This window comes from Hypanus sabinus, chromosome X2 (genome assembly GCF_030144855.1).
Source record: "Hypanus sabinus isolate sHypSab1 chromosome X2, sHypSab1.hap1, whole genome shotgun sequence".
Taxonomy (NCBI): Eukaryota; Metazoa; Chordata; class Chondrichthyes; order Myliobatiformes; family Dasyatidae; genus Hypanus; species Hypanus sabinus.
Window position 1 is genome coordinate 1,671,685 of NC_082739.1, and position 21,383 is coordinate 1,693,067.

General features: G+C 43.0%; 2 protein-coding genes across 7 annotated transcripts in view; one reads left to right on the plus strand and one right to left on the minus strand.

Annotated features, from left to right (window-relative positions):
* Positions 1-21,383, plus strand: part of LOC132385078 (palmitoyl-protein thioesterase ABHD10, mitochondrial-like) — a 148,505-nt gene that overhangs the window by 79,807 nt on the left and 47,315 nt on the right. The gene's annotated exons all lie outside the window — the stretch shown is intronic.
* Positions 15,785-21,383, minus strand: part of sidt2 (SID1 transmembrane family, member 2) — a 121,040-nt gene continuing 115,441 nt past the window's right edge. For all 3 annotated transcript variants that reach the window (XM_059956789.1, XM_059956791.1, XM_059956788.1), the window contains one exon: positions 15,785-20,034. In XM_059956789.1, coding sequence (XP_059812772.1) covers positions 19,972-20,034 — 63 coding nt within the window. In that variant the 3' untranslated portion in view covers positions 15,785-19,971. The remainder of the gene's footprint in view (positions 20,035-21,383) is intronic.

The window sequence follows — 21,383 nt, forward strand, 5'->3', positions numbered from 1 at the left end:
AGAGAAGCCGAAATCCAGATGGAAAAGGCTGCCAGAGAAATGGAAGCGGCCACCAGAGAAGCCGAAATCCAGAAGGAAGCGGCCACCAGAGAAGCCGAAATCCAGAAGGAAGCGGCTGCCAGAGAAGCCGAAATCCAGAAGGAAGCGGCCACCAGAGAAGCCGAAATCCAGAAGGAAGCGGCTGCCAGAGAAATGGAAGCGGCCACCAGAGAAGCCGAAATCCAGAAGGAAGCGGCTGCCAGAGAAGCCGAAATCCAGAAGGAAAAGGCTGCCAGAGAAATGGAAGCGGCCGCCAGAGAAGCCAAAACCCAGTTGGAAATGGCAAAGATATCGACAAAGTTGCAAGTGCTGCAGCTAGAAAGAGAAGAAGAAGCTGCCAAGGTGGAAGCAGAGTACATAGAAGAAGCTGAAGGAATGCATGATCTGGCCGAAGTAAGATCTACTTCAGAAAGGACCAGATTGGAACGCACAAGCGACTATGTACAATCTCAAATAGAAAGGCAGGCTCGTCCTTCCTCTCCATATGTATTCGATAACATCCCAAGCCATGAGGAACCTCAGAGAGGCACGATTGCATCACATCCATACGAGGAAGACAACTTACCCTCGTAACTCCGTGATGAAGTCGAGAATGAAAGAGCTGACAACCAATACTTCTTGACACCAAACTTACAAGATTTGGTGAGAAGAGATGCAGAGGTCGAATTCAGGACAGCGAATTCCATAAGAAATGTACGCCCTCAGTCATAAATGCGCCAATGTATTTCTCCAGCCCGCATGCTGCTTACAGTTGATCCCACGATGCAGTATTTAGCACGACAGGATCTCGTCACTTCGGGACTGTACCGGTTTGACGATAAACCTGAAAATTACCGTGCATGGTACTCCACATTCACCAACGCTATCGACGGAGTCCAGCTCAGAGCAACCCAAGAGTTGGATCTTATGGCGAAATGGCTGGGAAAAGAATCACGTGAACGGGTGAGACGCATACGTTCAGTGTACATCAACAAACCCGAACTAGCCTTAAGCAAAGCGTGGGAGAGACTTCGGGAGGGCTATGGGGCCCCCAAAATTATTGAAGCGGCGCTATATCGACGTCTGGAAAACTTTCCTAAGGTGTCAGCCAAAGATCACATTAAGTTAAGAGAATTCAGAGATTTACTTATGGAGTTCCAAGGCGCCAAAGAAGATGGCTACTCAGCTGGTCTAGTATACCTAGATACTCCATCCGGGATTAGACAAGTCGTGGACAAACTTCCATTTGGGCTGCAGGACAGGTGGCTGTCCGTTGCTTTAGAATACAAGGAAGACCACGATGATCGATTTCCTCCCTTTGAGCTCCTCACTTGGTTTGTGTGCAGGGAGGCGAAGAAGCGAAACGACCCTAGCCTCGCGGGTCCAGGAAGCAGTACGATTTACACCAAGCCAGGTAGATCCTCTTCGAATGTTTTCAACATTGGTAAACCCGTCTCAGTGCTCAAGACTGAAGCCCTTACAACTAACAACGACCCTAGCAAGTATTGTCCATTGCATAACAAACCTCACCCCCTCAAAGGATGCAGAATGTTTAGGGAAAAACCCCTTGAAGAGAGAACGGTCCTTCTCAAGGAGAAAAGAATATGTTTTAGATGCTGCTCCTCAACCTCTCACCTCGCCAGACAGTGTACGATCGCCGTGAAGTGTCCGGAATGTGATAGCACGGATCACGTCGGGGCCATGCATCCCGACCTGTCACCGCAAACCGACGACGCTCCTTCACCCCCACAACAGGACGGCGGGGAGGGAGAGGCTCACTCTAGGTCAACAGTTGTCAGCACGAACTGTACAGAAGTTTGCGGTCAAGCTCAGTCAAGCCGTTCTTGTTCCAAGATCTGCCTCACTAAGGTGTACCCTAAAGGAGCCAAAGACAAGGCCATCAAAGCCTATGTGATTCTGGATGATCAGAGCAATCGCTCACTAGTCAGTCCAGAGTTCTTTAAATTGTTCAACATTGAGAGTGAGCAGTCCCCATACTACCTTAGAACTTGCTCAGGCAACATGGAAACCCAAGGAAGGAAGGCAGAAGGCATCCAGATCGAGTCCCTGGATGGTAAAGTCGTCATCTGTCTCCCTCCGCTCTTAGAGTGCAATGAAATCATGAATAACCGCACTGAGATCCCGACACCAAGTGCGGTACTACACCAGCCACATCTCCACCACATCGCCAAACACATCCCAGAACTGGATCCAAAAGCAGAAATACTCCTGCTATTAGGAAGAGATGTTATCCGGGTACACAAGGTTAGGCAGCAGGTCAGTGGACCACTCGACGCCCCCTTCGCGCAACGTCTGGATCTGGGCTGGGTGGTGATAGGAGAGGTGTGTCTCGGTGACGTACACAAACCAACGGTTAACACACTCAAGACCAATGTGCTAGAGAGTGGCCGCCATTCAATTTTTCATCCCTGCACAAGTTCCATGTGTATCAAGGAAGCACAACAAGGCATTAACAAGCGCGAGGTAACCGATGAGTCGCTGGGCCAGTCAGTCTTCGCTCAGACGGAGCATGATAATAAACTTGCTCCATCAGCTCAAGACGTCTTCTTCTTAAATATGATGGACACCAAAGTCTTCAGGGATGAAGCAAATAATTGGGTCGCCCCACTACCCTTCAGAGAACCACGCCAGCGCTTGCCAAATAACAAAGAGCAAGCGGTCAAGCGGTTCATGTCCTTACAAAAAACCCGGAAAAGGAAACCTGAGATGCAGCAACGCACCCGATTGACCCACGAGGTACTGTGCACCCTAATGGCAGAGGTCACAGCCATTATAAACGCACGACCACTCCTACCTGTGTCTTCTGACCCAGAAAACCCCTTCATACTCTCGCCATCAATGCTCCTTACACAGAAGGCAGGAGCTCCCCCTCCACCAGGGGACTTCTCAGACAAGGATTTGTACACAAAGCAATGGAGACAAGTCCAAGCTCTGGCAAATCAATTCTGGTCTCGCTGGAGACTGCTCAGGGACAAGCAAATTGCCCGCAACAGCTGGCCAATGGCCAGAATCACTGCTACATACCCTAGTGGGGATGGACATGTCAGGAAGATCGAATTGAAGACCACCGAAAAAGGCGATGTGAAAATTTACCAAAGGCCAGTTACAGAAGTTATTCTACTTCTACCTAATGACTGATTAAGAGACTAAGTTTTGCACTCTGTTCATTGTGACCTTACGAAGGTCAGGCAGGGAGTGTGTTGTCTTTATGACAGTTATTTAGTCTATAATATTTTCGCTTAGTAATTCATTTGTTAGTATTTTCTAGTTAGAATTAGAAGTGTTTAAAGTATATTCATTGCCTGTAAAATATATCGGCATGCGATGACGTCACATCCGGTTTCGCCACGTCTCGTGGGAAAATACCGGTTTGAGATCAACGCGAGGGTGGGGGCTCACCACGAGGCAGACCCGAGCAAGAAGTTGTTTTGCAAGCATTAGAAATCACAGTGAGAGCAACGCTGTAAGTTAATAGATAATCGATATGTTGAACTAAGATGTTAACGCCGATCCTGTTAAAAGTAACGACGGTTGATAATGTTTATGTTTTCGTTAGTTAAAGAGTTGCGGATAGTTTGCATTGAAGTGTATTTAAAGTAGTCAATGGCATAGGTAAACTCTGCCTGTATACTGCACCTTAATATAATGTAGTTATAGTCACTTTTACAAGTATTTACAATGGAAATGTGATATTAAGAAAGGAACAAATACTGTATCAATCTTGTACTGTTTTATCAACAGTTTTCACCATATGTTAATGTGAAGAGTGAACAGTAAATGGTTAATCTTACTGCGACCTGGTTTTCATTGACTGTGGTTTATCTCGGCATTTAATTCGGCGTTATCGGTTACACCCGAACGAGAACGTTACACCTTAAAAGGCTCTCCTGATGTGATGACGTAAATGCGTGAAGTTCTGTTACTGAGCTCTGTGTTAATTATTCGGAGTACAATAAATGAGTCATTTCATTTTTTTTCTTGAACATAAAATGCCTCACGCCAGTTTATTTGTGAAAGCTTACTTTGGTGACCCTGATGCTCCAGAAACATTCCAAAAGTTTTGAAAATATGTTGGTCAACGCAGTCTCTTTGAAAGTGCCGGAGGTTTGGAAGCAAAATGCTGTTGCTTGTGTAGGGTAACGTAATTGGAAGAAATGTACATAATTCACAACCACTTAAGAGGCTGCTCTGAAGTGATGACGTTATTAAGTAAAACATTTTTATAAAATATTTTTATTTTTAAAACACTGTTTTGTGGGTTTTGAACTTGAATAAAACGTATTATGGGTTTCGTTAAATATAAAACGCCTCACTTCGTTTTATTTAGGTAAACTTATATTGCTGTCACCTCAATGTTCCCGATGATTCCGGTTATTGAACTTATTGGCCAACGCATTTGCTATGAAACAGCTGGAGATTTGTGAGTAAAATACCGTCGCTTGGTTCAGACCCAGTTCGCTCTGAAGAAATCTCCGCTGAGGAACCTAAATTCTACCACGTGGTGGCGTCATTCAGCAATTCCACGTTTGCAAGAGCGGTAAGTCTGCTTGAACACCCGCCTGGACACGATAAATACCGATAGCTGAAAACAAGCCTTTTACAGACTTTTGGACCATCGGAATCTGAACGCGCCAAACAGTTGCTCTTCTTGCTTTAACTCATCTTGAATGGACCATATGCTGTTTCTCCTGGGAAATCGCTGTCCTTGTTTTCTTTTCAAGATCTCTTCATGCAGCAAATGCCTGATCAAGTTCTCATACCCTGGCAAATTTGGCCATGAAGGACTATAGGGAGCTTCCTAAATTACCCGATAGTTTACAGTATGCCAGAAGGAGACTGGAAAATCTACAGCACAATACAGGCCCTTTGGCCCACAAAATTGTGCCGAACATGTCCCGACTTTAGAAATTACCTAGGCTTAGCCCTCTATTTTTCTAAGCTCCATGTGCCTATCCAAAAGTCTCTTAAAAGACCCTATTGTATCCCCCTCCACTACCTTTATGGTTGCAGCCCATTCCACGCACTCACCACTCTCTGAGTAAAAAACTTACCCCTGTCAATCTCCTCTGTACCTACTCCCCAGCACCTTAAACCTGTGTCCTCTTGTGGCAACCACTTCAGCCCTGGGGGGAAAAAGCCTCTGACTATCCACCGATCAATGCCTCTGATCATCTTGTACACCTCAATCAGGTCACCTCCCATCCTCCATCGCTCCAAGGAGAAAAGGCCGAGTTCATTCAACCTATTCTCATAAGGCATGCTCCCCAATCTAGGCAACATCCTTGTAAATTGCCTCTGCACCCTTTCTACATCCTTCCTGTAGTGAAGCAACCAGAACTGAGCACAATGCTCCAAGTGGGGTCTGACCAGGGTCCTATATAGCTGCAACATTACCTCTCGGCTCCTAAGCTCAATCCTACGGTTGATGAAGGCCAATGCACCATATGCCTTCTTAACCACAGAATCAACCTACGCAGCAGCTTTGAGCGTCCTATGGACTCGGACCCCAAGATCCCTCTGATCCTCCACACTGCCAAGAGTCTTACTCTATTCTGCCATCATATTTGACCTATCAAAATGAACCACTTCACACTTAACTGGGTTGAACTCCATCTGCCCAGATGGAGTTTTGCATCCTATTGATGTCCCGCTGTAACCTCTGACAGCCCTCCACACTATCCACAACACCTCCAACCTTTGTGTCACCAGCAAATTTTCTAACCCATCCCTCCAGTTCTTCATCCCAGGTCATTTATAAAAATCACAAAGAGAAGGGGTCCCAGAACAGATCCCTGAGGCACAGCACTGGTGACTGACCTCCAGAACATGACCCTTGTACAACCACTCTTTGCCTTCTGTGAGCAAGCCAATTCTGGATCCACAAAGCAATGTCCCCTTGCATTCTATGCCTCCTTACTTTCTCAATAAGCCTTTTGTGGTGTACCTTATCAAATGCCTTGCTGAAATCCATATACATTACATCCACTGCTCTGCCTTCGTCAATGTGTTTAGTCACATCCTCAAAAAATTCAATCAGGCTTGTAAGGCACAACCTACCCTTGACAAAGCCATGCTGACTATTCCTAATCATATTATGTCTCTCCAAATGTTCATAAATCCTGCCTCTCAGGATCTTTTCCATCAACTTACCAACCACTAAAGTAAGACTCACTGGTCTACAATTTTCTGGGCTATCTCTACTCCCTTTCTTGAATCAGGGAACAACATCTGCAACCCTCCAATCCTCCAGAACCTCTCCCATCCCCATTGATGATGCAAAGATCATTGTCAGAGGCTCAGTAATCTCCTCCTTTGCCTCCCACAGTAGCCTTGGGTACATCTCATCCAGTCCCAGACACTTATCCAACTTGATGCTTTTCAAAAGCTCCAGCACATCCTCTTTCTTAGTGTCCATGTGCTCAAACTTTTCAATCCACTGTAAGTCATCCCTACAATCGCCAAGATCCTTTTCTGTAGTTAATACTGAAGCAAGGTATTCATTAAGTATCTCTGCTATCTCCTCCAGTTCCATACACACTTTCCCACTGTCACACTTGATAGGTCCTATTCTCTCACGTCTTATCCTCTTGCTCTTTACACACTTGTAAAATGCCTTGGGGTTTTCTTTAATCCTGCCCACCAACCATCAAGGCCTTCTCATGGCCCCTTCTGGCTCTCTTAATTTCATTCTTAAGCTCCTTCCTGCTAGCTTTATGATCTTCTAGATCTCTATCATTACCTAGTTCTTTGAACCTTTCATAACCTTTTCTTTTCTTCTTGACCTGATTTTCAATAGCCTTTGTACACCATGGTTTCTGTACCCTGCCATCCTTTCCCTGGCTCATCGAAACATATCTATGCAGAACACCACACAAATAACCCCTGAACATTTGCCCCATTTCAGCTGTACATTTCCCTGAGAATATCTGTTCCCAATTTATGCTTCCAAGTTCCTGCCTAATAGCTTCATATTTCATCTTACTCCAATTAAACGCTTTCCTAACTTCTCTGTTCCTATCCCTCTCCAATGCTATTGTAAAGGAGATAGAATTGTGATCACTATCTTAAAAATGCTCTCCCACTGAGAGATTGGACACCTGACCAGGTTCATTTCCCAATACCAGATCAAGTACAGCCTCTCCTCTTGTAGGTTTATCTACATACTGTGTTAAGAAATTACACAGTAATTTCTGGGGAAATGCCAATCAATATTTGGGAAATTAAAATCTCCAACCACGACAACCCTGTTATTATTACACCTTTCCAGAATCTGTCTCGCTATCTGCTCCTCGATGTCTCTGTTACTATTGGGTGGTCTATAAAAAAAACACTCAGTAGAGTTATTGGCCCCTTCCTGTTCCAAACTTTCATTCACAGAGAGTTCGTAGACAATCCCTCCATGACTTCCTCCTTTTCTGCAGCCGTGACACTATCTCTGATCAGCAGTGCCATGCCCCCACCTCTTTTACCTCCCTCCCTGTCCTTTCTGAAACATCTAAAGCCTGGCACTTGAAGGAGCCATTCCTGCCCCTGCACCATCCAATTCTATGTAATGACCACAACATCATAGCTCCAAGTACTGATCCACACTCTAAGCTCATTTGCTTTTCTCATGATGCTTCTTGCATTAAAATACACAGCTCAAACCATCAGTCTGAGCATATCCCTTCTCTATCACCTGCCTATCCTCCCCCTCACACTGTCTACAAGCTATCTCTATTTGTAAATCAACAGCCCCTTTCTCCGTCTCTTCAGTTCGGTTCCCACCCCCCAGGAATTCTAGTTTAAACTCTTCCCAATAGTCTTAGCAAACCTCCCTGCCAGGATATTGGTCCCCCTCGGATTCAAGTGCAACCTGTCCTTTTTGTATAGGTCACACCTGCCGCAAAAGAGGTCCCAATGATTCAGAAACCTGAATCCCTGCCCCCTGCTCCCTATGCTTTCCAAATTGCTTCCAGAAATTCCAGCCATTTTGGCTCTGTTATCATCCCTGCCAGCGTTCTTTTCCAATCAATTCTTGCCAATTCCTCTCTTGTGTCTCTGTAATTCCCTTTACTCCACTATAACACTGCATCTGACTTTAGCTTCTCCTTCTCAAATTTCAGGTTAAATTTGATTATATAAAGATTGCTTGCTCCTAAGGGTTCTTTTACCTTACGCTCTCTAATCAGCTCCATTTCATTGTAAAACACCTAATTCAGAATAGCTGATCTCTAGTGGGGTTAACCAGGAGCTGTTGTAAAAAGCCATCTCATAGGCATTCTGGAGATTCCTCCTCTTGGAATCCAGCATCAACCTGATTTTCCCAATCTACCTGCATATTGAAATCCCCTTTGACTATTGTCACATTGCTCTTTTGATATGCATTTTCTTTTATCTCCCTTTGTAATTTGTAGGCCACATCCTTACTACTGGCATATTGTATATGGAAGGAAGAGAAACAAGCAGTAGTGTCATGGAACATATAGAGATTAAAGAGGAGGAGGTGCTTGCTGCCTTACAGCAAATAAAGGTAGATAAATCCCCCGGGCCTGACAAGATATTTCCTCGGACCTTGAGAGAGACTAGTGTAGAAATTGCAGGGGCCCTGGCAGAAATATTTAAAATGTCTTTAGCCATGGGTGCGGTGCCGGAGGATTGGAGGGTAGTTCATGTTGTTCCGTTGTTTTAAAAAGGTCCCAAAAGTAAACCAGTTAATTACAGGCCGTTGAACCTGACATCGGTAGTATGTAAATTATTGGAAGGTGTTCTGAGAGATCGGATAGACGAGTATTTGGACAGCCAAGGGCTGATTAAGGACAATCAGCATGGCTTTGTGCATGGTAGATTATGTTTAATGAATCTTGTAGAGTTTTTCGAGGAGGTTACCAAGAAAGTAGATGAAGGAAAGGCTGTGGATATTTTCTTTGTGGATTTTAGTAAGGGCTTTGACAAGGTCCCACATGGGAGGTTAGTTCAGAAGGTTCAGACACTAGGTGTCATGGAGAGGTTGTAAACTGGATTTGAAATTGGCTGTGTGGGAGAAGACAGAGGATGATTGCTTCTTAGACTGGAGGCCTGTGACTAATGGTGTGCCACAGGGACCATTGTTGTTGTCTATATCAATGATCTAGATGATAATGTGGTAAATTGGATCAGCAAGTTTGCTGATGACACTAAGATTGGAGGCGTTGTGGACAGTGAGAAAGGTTTTCAAAGCTTGCAGAGTGATCTGAACCAGCTGGAAAGATGGGCCAGAAAATGGCAGATGGAATTTAATGTAGACAAGTGTGAGGTGTTGCATTTTGGAAGGACAAATCAAGGTAGGACATACACAGTAAATGGTAGGGCACTGAGGAGTGTGGAGGAACAAAAGGATCTGGGAGTTCAGATACATAATTCCTTGAAAGTGGTGTCACAGGTGGACAGGGTTGTAAAGAAGGCTTTTGGCATCCTGGCATTCAGAAATCAAAGTATTGAGTATAGGAGTTGGGATGTTATGGTGAGTTTGTATAAGACATTGTGAGGCCAAACTTGGAGTATTGTGTGCCGTTCTGGTCACCTAACTATAGGAAGGATATCAGTAAGATTGAAAGAGTGCAGAGAAGATTTACTAGGATGTTGCCGGGTCTTCAGGAGTTGAGTTACAGGGAAAGATTGAATAGGTTAGGACTTTATTCCTTGGAGCGTAGAATGAGGGGGATTTCATAGAGGTTTACAAAATTATGAGGGGTATAGACAGAGTAAATGTGAGTGGGCTCTTTCCACTTAGATTAGTAGAGATAAATACAAGAGAACATGGCTTTAGGGTGAAAGGGGAAACATTAGGGGGAACTTCTTCACTCAGAGAGTGGTGGGAGTGTGGAACGAGCTGCCATCTGACGTGGTAATTATGGGCTCATTCTTAAATTTTAATAATAAGTTGGATAGATACATGGATGGGAGAGGTCTAGAGGGTTATGGACTGGGTGCAGGTCAATAGGACTAGCGGAATAAAGTTTTGGCACAGACTAGAAGGGCCGAATGGCCTGTTTTCTGTGCTGTAGTGTTCTATAGTTCTATGGTACTGTTTGGGGTCTGTATACAACTCCCATCAGGGTCTTTTAACCCTTGCAGCACTTAGCTGCATCCACTGTGATTCAATGCTTTCCGGCTTTGTGTCAGCTCTTTCTAATGATTTGATTTCATTCTTTAGCAACAGAGCAATGTCACCCCTTCTGCCTTTCTGCCTGTCCTTTCAATACAATGTGTATCCTTGGGCATGATTCAGTGATATCTACAACATCATACATGCCTACCTGCTACAAGTTCATCAATCTTATTCCGTATGCTGTGCACATTCAAATATAATACCTTCAGTCCTGTATTCGCCCTTTTTGATTTTGTCCGAATTTTACATTGCAACTCATCCTGTTGACTGCAATTTTGCCCTTCCATCAGTCTCTCCTTTCTAGCAGTCTCACGCCACACATTGCCTCATTGCCTCTGTAAACAAACAACCTCATCTTCAGCACAATCACTCTGATCCCACCCCTCTGCCAAATTAGTTTAAACCCACCCAAATAACTCTAGCCAACCTGCCTGCAAGGATATTGGACACCTTTGGATTCAGCTGTAACCTCTCCCTATTATACAGGTCATTCCTTCCCCAGAAGATATCCCAATAACCCATAAATCTGAATCTCTGCCCCCCTCCCCCACCAGTTCCTCAGCCATGCATTCACCTGCTAAATTATTGTATTCTTACCCTCACTGGTATGTGGCACAGGCAGCAATCCAGAGATTACTACCCTGGAATTTAAAGGGCAAACACGAGGAAATCTGCAGATGCTGGAAATTCGAACAACACACACAAAATGCTTGTGGAACACAGCAGGCCAGGCAGCATCTATAGGAGAAGCACTGTCGATGTTTCGGGCCGAGACCCTTCGTCAGGACTAATGAAGTCCTCACCCTCACCCTCACCCTTTAGAATGCCATGGACCTGATCTGAGACATCCCTGACCCTGGCACCAGGGAGGCAACCTATAACCTTTAACGCCCTGACTAATCAAGAACCTTTGAACCTCAGTGTTAAATATATCCAATGACTTGTCCTCCACAGCCATCTGTGGCAATGAATCACACAGATTCACCCCCCTTTGGCTAAAGAGATTCCGGCTCATTTCTGTTCAAAAGGGACATTATGTACCATTTGTACTTACAGGCCTTTGATTACTGAACATGAGCAGTTTGTTTCAGTTCTGGGATGCGAAAACATAAAGCTGGACTGGGTAACATTTACAAAATGCTGGAGGAGCTCAGCCATCAACTATAGAGAGGAATGCACAGTTGATGTTTGTTCCTGCAGAACAGTTGGGAATATTTCTCCTTCTGATCGAGTATTCAAGCTAATTCTGTTTTATGTTCATAGTATTTGGCAAGGCCAGTACTTGCTGTCTATTCATTATTACCCTAGAGAAGGTGGCAGTGGACATTGGTAGTAAAAGTACTTATTCAGTGCTGTTTGAGTAGGTGGTTGCAGGAAGATTAAAAGATGGAATGCACCCCAGGGTTCTGAAAGAGGTAGCTGATCTTTCAAGTTGGAGTAAACTGATGAGAGAATATATTAAATGACAGAAGAAGATAGATGGATAGATAGCACCAAGTGGGAGGCAGTGAGATGTAAAGAACCTGCCGATGGGTGTAAACAGTAATAGCAGAATCATTATCTGAAATCATTATACTTTCTGTTGAGTCCTGAAGGTTGTAATAGATCTATTCGAAAGGTGAAGCATAGTTCCTCAAGCTTGTTGGACTTGGAACAGTGTAGGTTAGTATGAGAAAATGAAAATTGTGTTTATGCTCCTGGTATCACATTGCATGGTGAACTGGATTCACGGAGAAAGAATTTGTTTTACTAACAAAGCAGGTGAGATTTATTAATTGCCTCTTTAGTGAATGAATCCATAGTGATTGATTAGAACTAGGAATGTTGCACTTGTTTGCAAAGAATTCTATGGCAGATCTACACAAATGGACTGAAGCTAATGTGTTTCAGTTAGTTTCTGGGGGAACTGCATGGACTCTGTGCAATGAATGGAGACGCAGACAGACACAGTCTATAGCAGTGAGGCAAAGCAACATTAACTTCATGGACCCTCAACACATTATGGAGAAGGAGATGTTGGCTGTCTTGAGGCAGATTAGGGTGGATAAATCCCCAGAGCCTGACAAGGTGTTCCCACAGACCCTATGACAGGCAAGTGCAGAAATTGCTAGGGCCCTCGCAGAGATATCTATATCATCCTTGGCTACAGGAGAGATACCAGAGGACTGGAGAATAGTCGATGTTGTTCTGCTGTTTAAAACAGGCTCTAAACATAAACCAGGAAATTATAGGCCGGTGAGCCTGATGTCAGTTGTGGGAAAGTTACTGGAAAGTGTTCTAAGGGACTTGATATATGAGTATTTGGATAGACATGGACTGATTAGGGATAGTCATCATTGCTTTGTGTGTGGTAGGTCATATCTAACCAATCTTATAGAGATTTTAGAGGAAGTTACCATGAAAGTGGAAGAAGGCAAGGTAGTAGGTGTTGTCTACATGGACCTTAGTAGGCAATTTGACAAGGTCCAGCATGGGAGGCTGGTCAAGAAGAGTCAGTCACTCAGCATTCAGGATGAGGTAGTAAATTGGAGTAGACACTGGCTTTGTGGGAGAAGCCAGAGAGTGGTCACAGAGGACTTGCCTCTCTGACTGGAGGCCTGTGACTAGTGGAGTGCTACAGGGATCTGTGCTGGGTATTTTGTTCTTTGTGATCTTTATCAATGATCTGGATGATGATGTGCTTAACTGGATCAGCAAATTTGTGGATGACACCAAGATTGGAGGTGTAGTGGACAGTGAAGAAGGCTATCAGGGCTTGCAGAGGGAAAAATGGGCTGAAAAATGGCAGAAGGCACTTTGGTAGGACCAACCAGGGTAGGTCTTGCACAGTGAATGGTAGGGCACTGAGGAGTGTGGTAGAACAAAGGGATCTGGGAGTGCAGGTCCGTAATTTGTTGAAAGTGGCATGTAATTTACACCTTTCCTGAAGGTAGGTGACCAGAAAGAAAGCTTTTGGCACATTGGCCTTAAATCAAAGTATTAAGTACAGGAAATGGGATGTTATGTTGAAGTTGTCTAGGGCATTGGTGAGGCCTAATTTGGAGTATTGTGTGCAGTTTTGGTCACCTACCTTCAGGGAAGGTGTAAACAAGGTTGAAAGAGTACAGAGAAAATTTACAAGGTTGTTGCTGAATCTGGAGGACTTGAGTTGTAAGGAAAGATTGAATCAGTTAGGACTTTATTCCTTGGAATATAGAAGATAGGAGATTTGATGGAGGCATACAACATTATGAATGGTCTAATTAGGGTGAATGCAAGCAGGCTTTTCCCTCTTAAGTTGGATGGAATTACAACCAGTGGTCATGGGTTAAGGGTGAAAAGTTTAAGAGGAACAGGAGGGTAAACTTCTTCACTGAGGGGTCATGAGTGTGTAGAATGCATTACCAGCATATGTGGTGCATGCAAGCTTGATTTCAACATTTAAGAGAAGTTGAGATAGGTAGGGGTATGGATATGGTCCTGGTGCAGGTCAATGGGAGTAGGCAGTTTAAATGATTTTGGCATGGACCAAAGGGCCTGTTTCTGTGCTATACTTCTCTCTGATTCTGTTGACAATATGTGGGCAGAAGGCACAATATTGTAGACCAAAATACATAATGTAACACAGTACAAGCCCTTCAGTCCATGATGTACCAAACCTTTGACCTTTTCCAAGATAAATCTAACACTTCTCCCCAAATAGCCCTTGAATTTTCTTTCATCCATCTACTTGTATAAATCTCTTAAATGCTAATGTAGTAGCTACTTCTACCACCACCCCCTGGCAGTGCATTCCATGCACTTACCGCTCTCTGTAAGAAGAAAATTCTACCTGTGACATCTCTCCTATACCTCCCTGCAAAGTAATGCCCCCTCTTATTAGCCATTTCACCCTGGGAAATGGTCACTTGTTGTCCACTCAATCTTATCATCTTATACACCTCTATCAATCACTTCTCATCCTCTTTTGCTCCTAAGTGAAAAGCTCTCGCTCACTCAACCTATCTTCATTTTTTGTGTTTGCTGCCATTGGTATTAAGCAAGTCTGGTTTTTGGATCATTTAATATTTCCTGTAGGAGCCTTCATCCTATTATGACTTGCCATGGAAAATGTACATTAGAAGTCAGACACTGGCCATTGGTCCCAGGGCTTCAAGCAGGAACTGTTAATGCTCTAGAGAGAGGTAAAGTGGACATGCTGTGCTTCTTACATTAAATCCTCCTACAGCTTTGTATTAACAATCAGAATCAGGTTTATTATCACCAGCATGTGCTGTGGAATTTGTTAACTTAGCAGCAGCAGTTCAATGCAATACATAATCTAGAATTTTAAAAAAATTATAAGATTATTACTGCTGTGCTAGTGTTATTTCATTTTAGCAGTCTGTTGTTCAATTTAGTAATGTTCATTCAGTCAGGATGGTGGAAATGAGAAGGTTCTGGAGAATGCTGCAGAGGTTTTGTGAGGGATACTGCTGTAGGTTGAGGTCTTCTTTGGTGGAAGCTGGGAAAAGCAAAGGAATATGGCTAGGGATGTTGTCCCTGTTGCACAAGGTGCTTTGTGCAGATGCAAACACGAGGAAATCTGCAGATGCTGGAAATTCAAGCAACACACACAAAATGCTGGTGGAACACAGCAGGCCAGGCAGCATCTAGAGGAAGAAGTACAGTCGACGTTTTGGGTCACGACCCTTCGGAAAAAAGAGATAGGAGATTTGAAAGTGGGTGGGGAGATCCAAAATGATAGAAGACGGGAGGGGGAGGGATGAAGCTAAGAGCTGGGAAGTTGATTGGCAAAAGGGATACAAGGTTTCCTTTTTTTTCCTCTCTCTCTCTCTCTCTCTCCCTCTCAAAATAACTCCTGGCCTGTTCTCCATCTTCCTCTGGTGCTCCTCTTCTCCTTTCTTTCTTCCAAGGCCTTCTGTCCTATGATACTTCCCCTTCTCTAGCCTTGTGTCCCTTTTGCCAATCAACTTTCCAGCTCTTGGCTTCATCCCTCCCCCTCTCAAATCTCTTACTATCTCTTTTTTCTGTTAGTCCTGACGAAGGGTCTCAACCTGAAAAGTCGACTGTACTTCCTATAGATGCTGCCTGGCCTGCTGCATTCCTCCAGCATTTTGTGTGTGTTGCTTTGTGTAGATGAATGGCTTTCAAGGAGGGCTGACCATGGGGAGCAGGTTTGTTTGAGATGGATTTTGAGCGACATTCGGTAGGTGCTGTGTGCTTTCATGCAGACCAAGGATCCAGCGCGTGAGTAACAGACAAGTTCGAGATGAGCTCCAACCTATGTGTAATTATAATGAGTCCTTTTGTTTTTCTCCCCCTTTCCTTTCTTTAATAACTCTTTGGTGAAGTTAACGTTCATAAATATACTTGTATGTAGTGTATGATCTGTATTTCTTGCTGACAGGTGATTGTGGGGGGCAGAAGGGGGAGGAGACAGCAAGTCCCACAGCATTCACACGACCTAAGGTTTGGTGGGGTTAATGTCATATACACCCTCAATGTACAGAGCCTGAGAAAGGTGGGTTTTTTGCTGCAGGGTCCAGTGACTGTTAGTGGGGGGTTAACGAGCTGCATTTCCAGAGACGCCCAGTAAAAAGGTGTTTTATAAATAAACAAACATGACGCAGGCTCTAAGACACTAAATAGGCTTTAAGATTTATTGTAATGATTTTCTATGACATTAAATGCTTTACTGTAACAATGCTGCACAGCAAGTTGTAAAGTTAACAGTAAATGAATTGGACAAATATTTTGTAAAAAGTTGAAAATCTGAGCCACTTCTCAACAAAGGCTGGATCATTCTTTGAGTTTTTATTAACCAAATGAATGCCTCAACCTTTAGCCTTTACCAGGCCTGGAAGATTGAAGACAGTTATACACAAGCTTGATTACAGTTAACACAGTCTGAGCTACCTCCGGGTGGCTGAGATGCATCTGTAATTTTTAAACTATCCTGACTCAGGGTTTCAGATCATTAATTGAAAGTGTTTTAAATACCTCCACTTTGAGAAATCTGTCTGCGCACATCTTGGAATTGAACAGTATAGTACAGTATGGAATTCCCATCACCCTAATGATAGTTTAATGCCCTAATTACTGATGAGCCATACCAATAGCACCAAACTATAAATTCACCACATGGCTGAACAGAATAAGCAGAATATAAAATTGCTGTTCACAACACTATTAATCTTTGCTGAAATGGTCTGATCCTTAGCCATTTTTCCCTCACTTGGATTTGAACTCAGTGTTTTATAACTAAATTATCATTTGTATTTTCTGTAATATTTTTAGTAACTTGGAAATTATTTAGATTTGTTTCTTTAATTTTGAATAGGGGCATTGTAATTCCTGTCCTTCCTGTTTAAAGAAGGGTAGCTTTAAATGGCAATGTCACATTCCCAAAGTTATTGGACTAAAACACAGTTAAAACTATTATACATTATTCTATAGTTTTCTGCATTGTACATTAAGTTGGGGTAATCCGCATCCCTTTTGCCTTGACAATCTCTGGAACATTGCCTACAAACATTATCTTACAGTCTTAGTGGGTCTAAGTTACAGTACCACATTCACATTGATACAATAACTATCAGTTCATCTCAACCCTCTGGCTAGTGGACATATTCTGATTCTCTAAGGGATTACCATTAGCCAGAGATTTTGTCACTGTTTGCTAAGGCTAGAGTTTCACAGAGAGCTAGTGTTGAGAATCTGCCTGTGCAGCCTGCATCCCTGTGGGGTGTGGAAACCATGAACTAAGGCCAGCCTGAGGTGGAGCTCTACTGCTTCAGCATTTCTCTACAGTTTGCCATTTTACAGCCCAATATTGCAGACAGTATTGGGTGGGATTTGGCCAGTGAAATTTTAAAATGGGCTAGCACAATTTATTCCCAAGCAGTTGACTACAACTGAGAGCTGCAAGATTCGTACATCTCTACAGAATTACATCATATATAACTCTGCAGAGAGAAATTTGTGTGAGCAGCCCAGTGATTACCTGAACCTTGTTTCAAGTTAAATCCGTACAATCCTGTATCCTCCTCTCCCTTGCTGTAGAAACAAGTTTCACATCTCTGCACTTCTGGGTACAAGAGATTTTTTTTCTGATCTCATGTGGTCTGATAAATGGTTTCTGACTTTGCCCGTTCTCACTTTTAACAGAGATATTCAATTTACCTCCCTACCCCACAGTACAAGAGGTGATTGATAAGTTTGTGGCCTAAGGCAGGAGTCAATTTTAGAAAACCTAGCAATTTTCAATTACTGTATCTGAAACAGAAATACCACAAAAGTTATTAACTTCAAACTTTCTACATAATCACTCAGAGTTGAACTGCGCATGCATGTAACGAGAGCTTTATAACTCATCCCCTTCTACATTAGGTCACAAACTTACCAATCACCCCTCGTAGTGAGGCCCACTTATCCAGATGAAAATCGGAAACAGACCAATGACCAGATACCCAAAGGTTCAACAGTGCTACCTAGTAGTAGCGGCCAACATTTCCAGACATTCATACTTGCTACGAAGCATCTTATGACCCAGATTCGCCCTCTTCCAGTGCCCAACAAACCCTTCACATACAATACCAATGAAATTAACTCACTACCAGTGTTTGTAACTATAAAGTATCAAAACAAAAGTTTGCTGTTTAATTAACTAATTTTTTTCTTAAAATATAATACAATTTCCTGAGCCAGCTAAGATCAGAATTTACTGCTAGAAATTTAGGCACATTATAATTTAACCCCAACCATAGGATGTAGATTTTATACAGTTTATATCAACAAATGGTGTTAACAGCTTTTTAAAAAGGTGCATTCTGGCTATCCAATTAATAAAGAGGTTAACTCATCCTGTTCTGAAAAACAGCACTGGAACTTTGTAAAGATTTAGCATTCTATTCGAACATCTTTTGTGCATAACAAGTATGTTTCTATAAGAGGTCCTACTGCAGAAAATGGGATTTGATAAACCTTGTAAATTACATAATTATACAAATTATCTTCACAGTAGTTGGGGGGAGGAGGATTCATGCAAAAATTCTGTCACCTCGCCTACAAAGAACAATTGCAATATTAAAATGAAAATTTATACATCTCAGTCTTAATGGAGACTTGCCTCATTTTCAACCGATGAGGTCTTCAAAAAGGACACTGTCATCAGTGTCTCAATTTGAAGTGATCCCCGTGGATTAGAACTGCACCCTTGAAATTATCAGGCACCCCATTACTGTATAGCCATGAATGCCAAACAGCTACAAGCCTTTGTGAGTAGATGCACAGACATCGAGTGTTGAGAGTCTTAACAGATGCAATACACTGGAGATGCCCACTACATGATATCATATTGACCCATGTGGCCATCTCCCAGATAGGTTTTTGGAAACTCAGCAAAAATTAACCTGAGGACATTAAAGAGACCACAATGACAAGGCATAGATTAAAACCAATTCAGCACTTCAGCTGTAGGCAAAATTTAACCCTGATGCAACCCATAACAGAGCTTACAATGTAAAATAGAGTCCCGAAAACTGATCCTCTGGGGAGAAAGAGCAACACATAAACTCTCCTTTGGGGACATTTCTTCACAGCATAACATAAAGGTGAGGGAGAGATAATTTCCACATTATATCTAGCAGAAGTAAAATTGCCTAGAAATTAAATCCCAATTTGTAACACAGTTACCAATGTACAGCAAAACAGCATTTTGCACAATGCCCTTGAAAATTCAGTTCTGTAAAATGACCAACCAGGGATCAATTTTTAGGGCTCATCTATTTGCACATTGGGCAGATATCAAATATAATTTGTGCATGTGCTTGCAATATGTGCTAATTGAATACAGAGTTTCCCATACAGTGCACCACAACTCCAATTCTAAACCATCAGCATAGCAAAGCACCAACTAAGTTAATCATTATTTCATTATCCCCTTTAACAAGGTACAATAATTAGTGCCAGTTTTGTGCTAGGTTCTGTATTGAGACTAACTTTTCCTATGATCACTTCATCTCTGCAAGTTGTCTAATTTTACTTTCTCTGGTGTCTATACTGAGATTAAACCAATGCACTGGCCTTGGGTTTTGACAAAGCTTCTAAAGCCAACTGTGCCCCACAGATTGGTCACCAGGAACTCAAAGACAAATAGACTACAATAAATCTTCGTGTTACACTTGCTTCATGCCCTCCGACAAGTAGGATACAATATTAAGCCACCACCTAGACCAATATACAAACATTATTTGTAGCTTTCCATTAGCAAGGCTGTGACAAAACACAAAAAGGATATTTTATAACCAGCGATGTTTTCTGTTACCTTCCTGTCCTGATGGCTATAGAGCTTTGGTTAGGACTCAAATAGTGAAAAAATTGGTGATAAATATGTTGGCATTGAAAAATATTGTTTCCACATTTTCTGCCTCAGCCTGAATTTATTCCAAAATTTCTGCATAAAAATCGAATTCTTCAAACTCTAGTCATCTATTGAAAGTAAAATTGTAAACCCAGATGACAATGATGTTGTGTCTTAAAAGACTGGGCACCAATCAACACTGGAGAAGCCAACATCTGTCTTTCTTGAGCTGAAGGTCCATGCAAAGTGACAAGGATCAACAACAAAAACTTGTTGCTTGAAACGCAAAAACAAGGCAGTCCTTGGGCATATGGGTCGCAACTGCTTCCACTGCGTCAGGCTTGCTTGCAACTGCCCTGCGAGTTCTGTTTCTCTTCTTTCGGCTCAAGAGGAGTAAGCCAAAGAGGATAGAGGCAGAGAGTCCGCAGTACATTATTACTGTCCTTTAGCTGAACAGGGATTAGAACACGTAGATCTTGTCTCTTGGTACATCATCCAGGTCTTCATCCAGGGTCAGCAAGATCTGAGGAAGAGACATATAACATTCACAAGGACAATAATACAACTAGATGGTCATAATTACCAGGAGAGATTGAATAGCAGAGGATGCCTACAGCCCCACAGCAGCTGTTAAATCCCTCCCCGTCCATCCCGCGGGTCTCCAAACGCTCCATATATTCAGGATGGCCATGTCAGGGATTTGCAACCTGGGAAGGACCTGTACTGAGGCAGCATCCTAGGTTGATGACAGAACACTGATCTGCAGTTCAAAGTAAATTTATTATTTAAGTACATATATGTCACCATATACTACCCTGAGATACATTTTCTTACAGATATTCACAGTCGGTACAAAGAAATACAATCTTCTTCGGCTGTCCATCAATTTTCGATGACGACTGAGGCCTGGGCAAGGTTGTATGGAAGACCTGCAGTTGTCCATTCTGCAAGTCTCCCCTCTCCACGCCACCGATGTTGTCCAAGGGAAGGGCAAGGTCTGATACAGCTTGGCACCAGTGTTGTTGCAGAGCAATGTGTGGTTAAGTGCCTTGTTCAAGGATACACACGCAGCCTCAGCTAAGGCTTGAACTAGCGACCTTCAGATCACTAGACCAACACCTTATCCACTTGGCCACGTGCCACACACAAGAAATACAATAGTCAATGAAAATCTAAACACAAATATTAACAATCAATGTGCAAAAGACAAACTGAAAATGCGAAAAAATAATAAGTAATAAATAATATTGAGAACATGAGTTGTAGAGTACTTGAAAGTGAGTCCATAGGTATTTTAGAGTTGAGGTAAGTGAAAATAATCCATGCCAGTTCAAGCTTGAAGAATTGAAGGTTGAAGGCCTGATGGTTGAAGAGTAATAACTCTTGTTGAACCTGGTGGTGTGGAACATGAGCCTCCTCCACAGCCTTCTCAATGGCAGCAGCAAGAAGAAGCATGGTCTGAATGGTGGTGGTGGGGGGGTGCGGTGGTGAGGAGCCCTCGATAACAAACGTTGCTTTCTTGTGGCAGTGCTCCTTGCAGTTGTGCTCAATGGTGGGGAGGGCTTTTCTTGTGATGGACTAGGCTGATTGAGTTGAAACATAAACAACTTCTTTCTCCAGTATTTCTGCACCCCCACCCCATATGATGGTTGTTAATCCTATGTCCATTCAGCTGAACTGTAACAGTGCTGGTAACTGCAACCTTTCTCAAAAGAACCACACTGGAGGATTTCAGCTCACCAAAACATCCTTCCCCCTGTTCGAGCCACACAGGGCTGGGATCGCTGAGGCAACTCCCTCACTGACCGAATCACTGAGGACAGCTGCCAGCCATTCTTTCCGCACCTGCTTGCTCCCCTGTCACCACTGGTT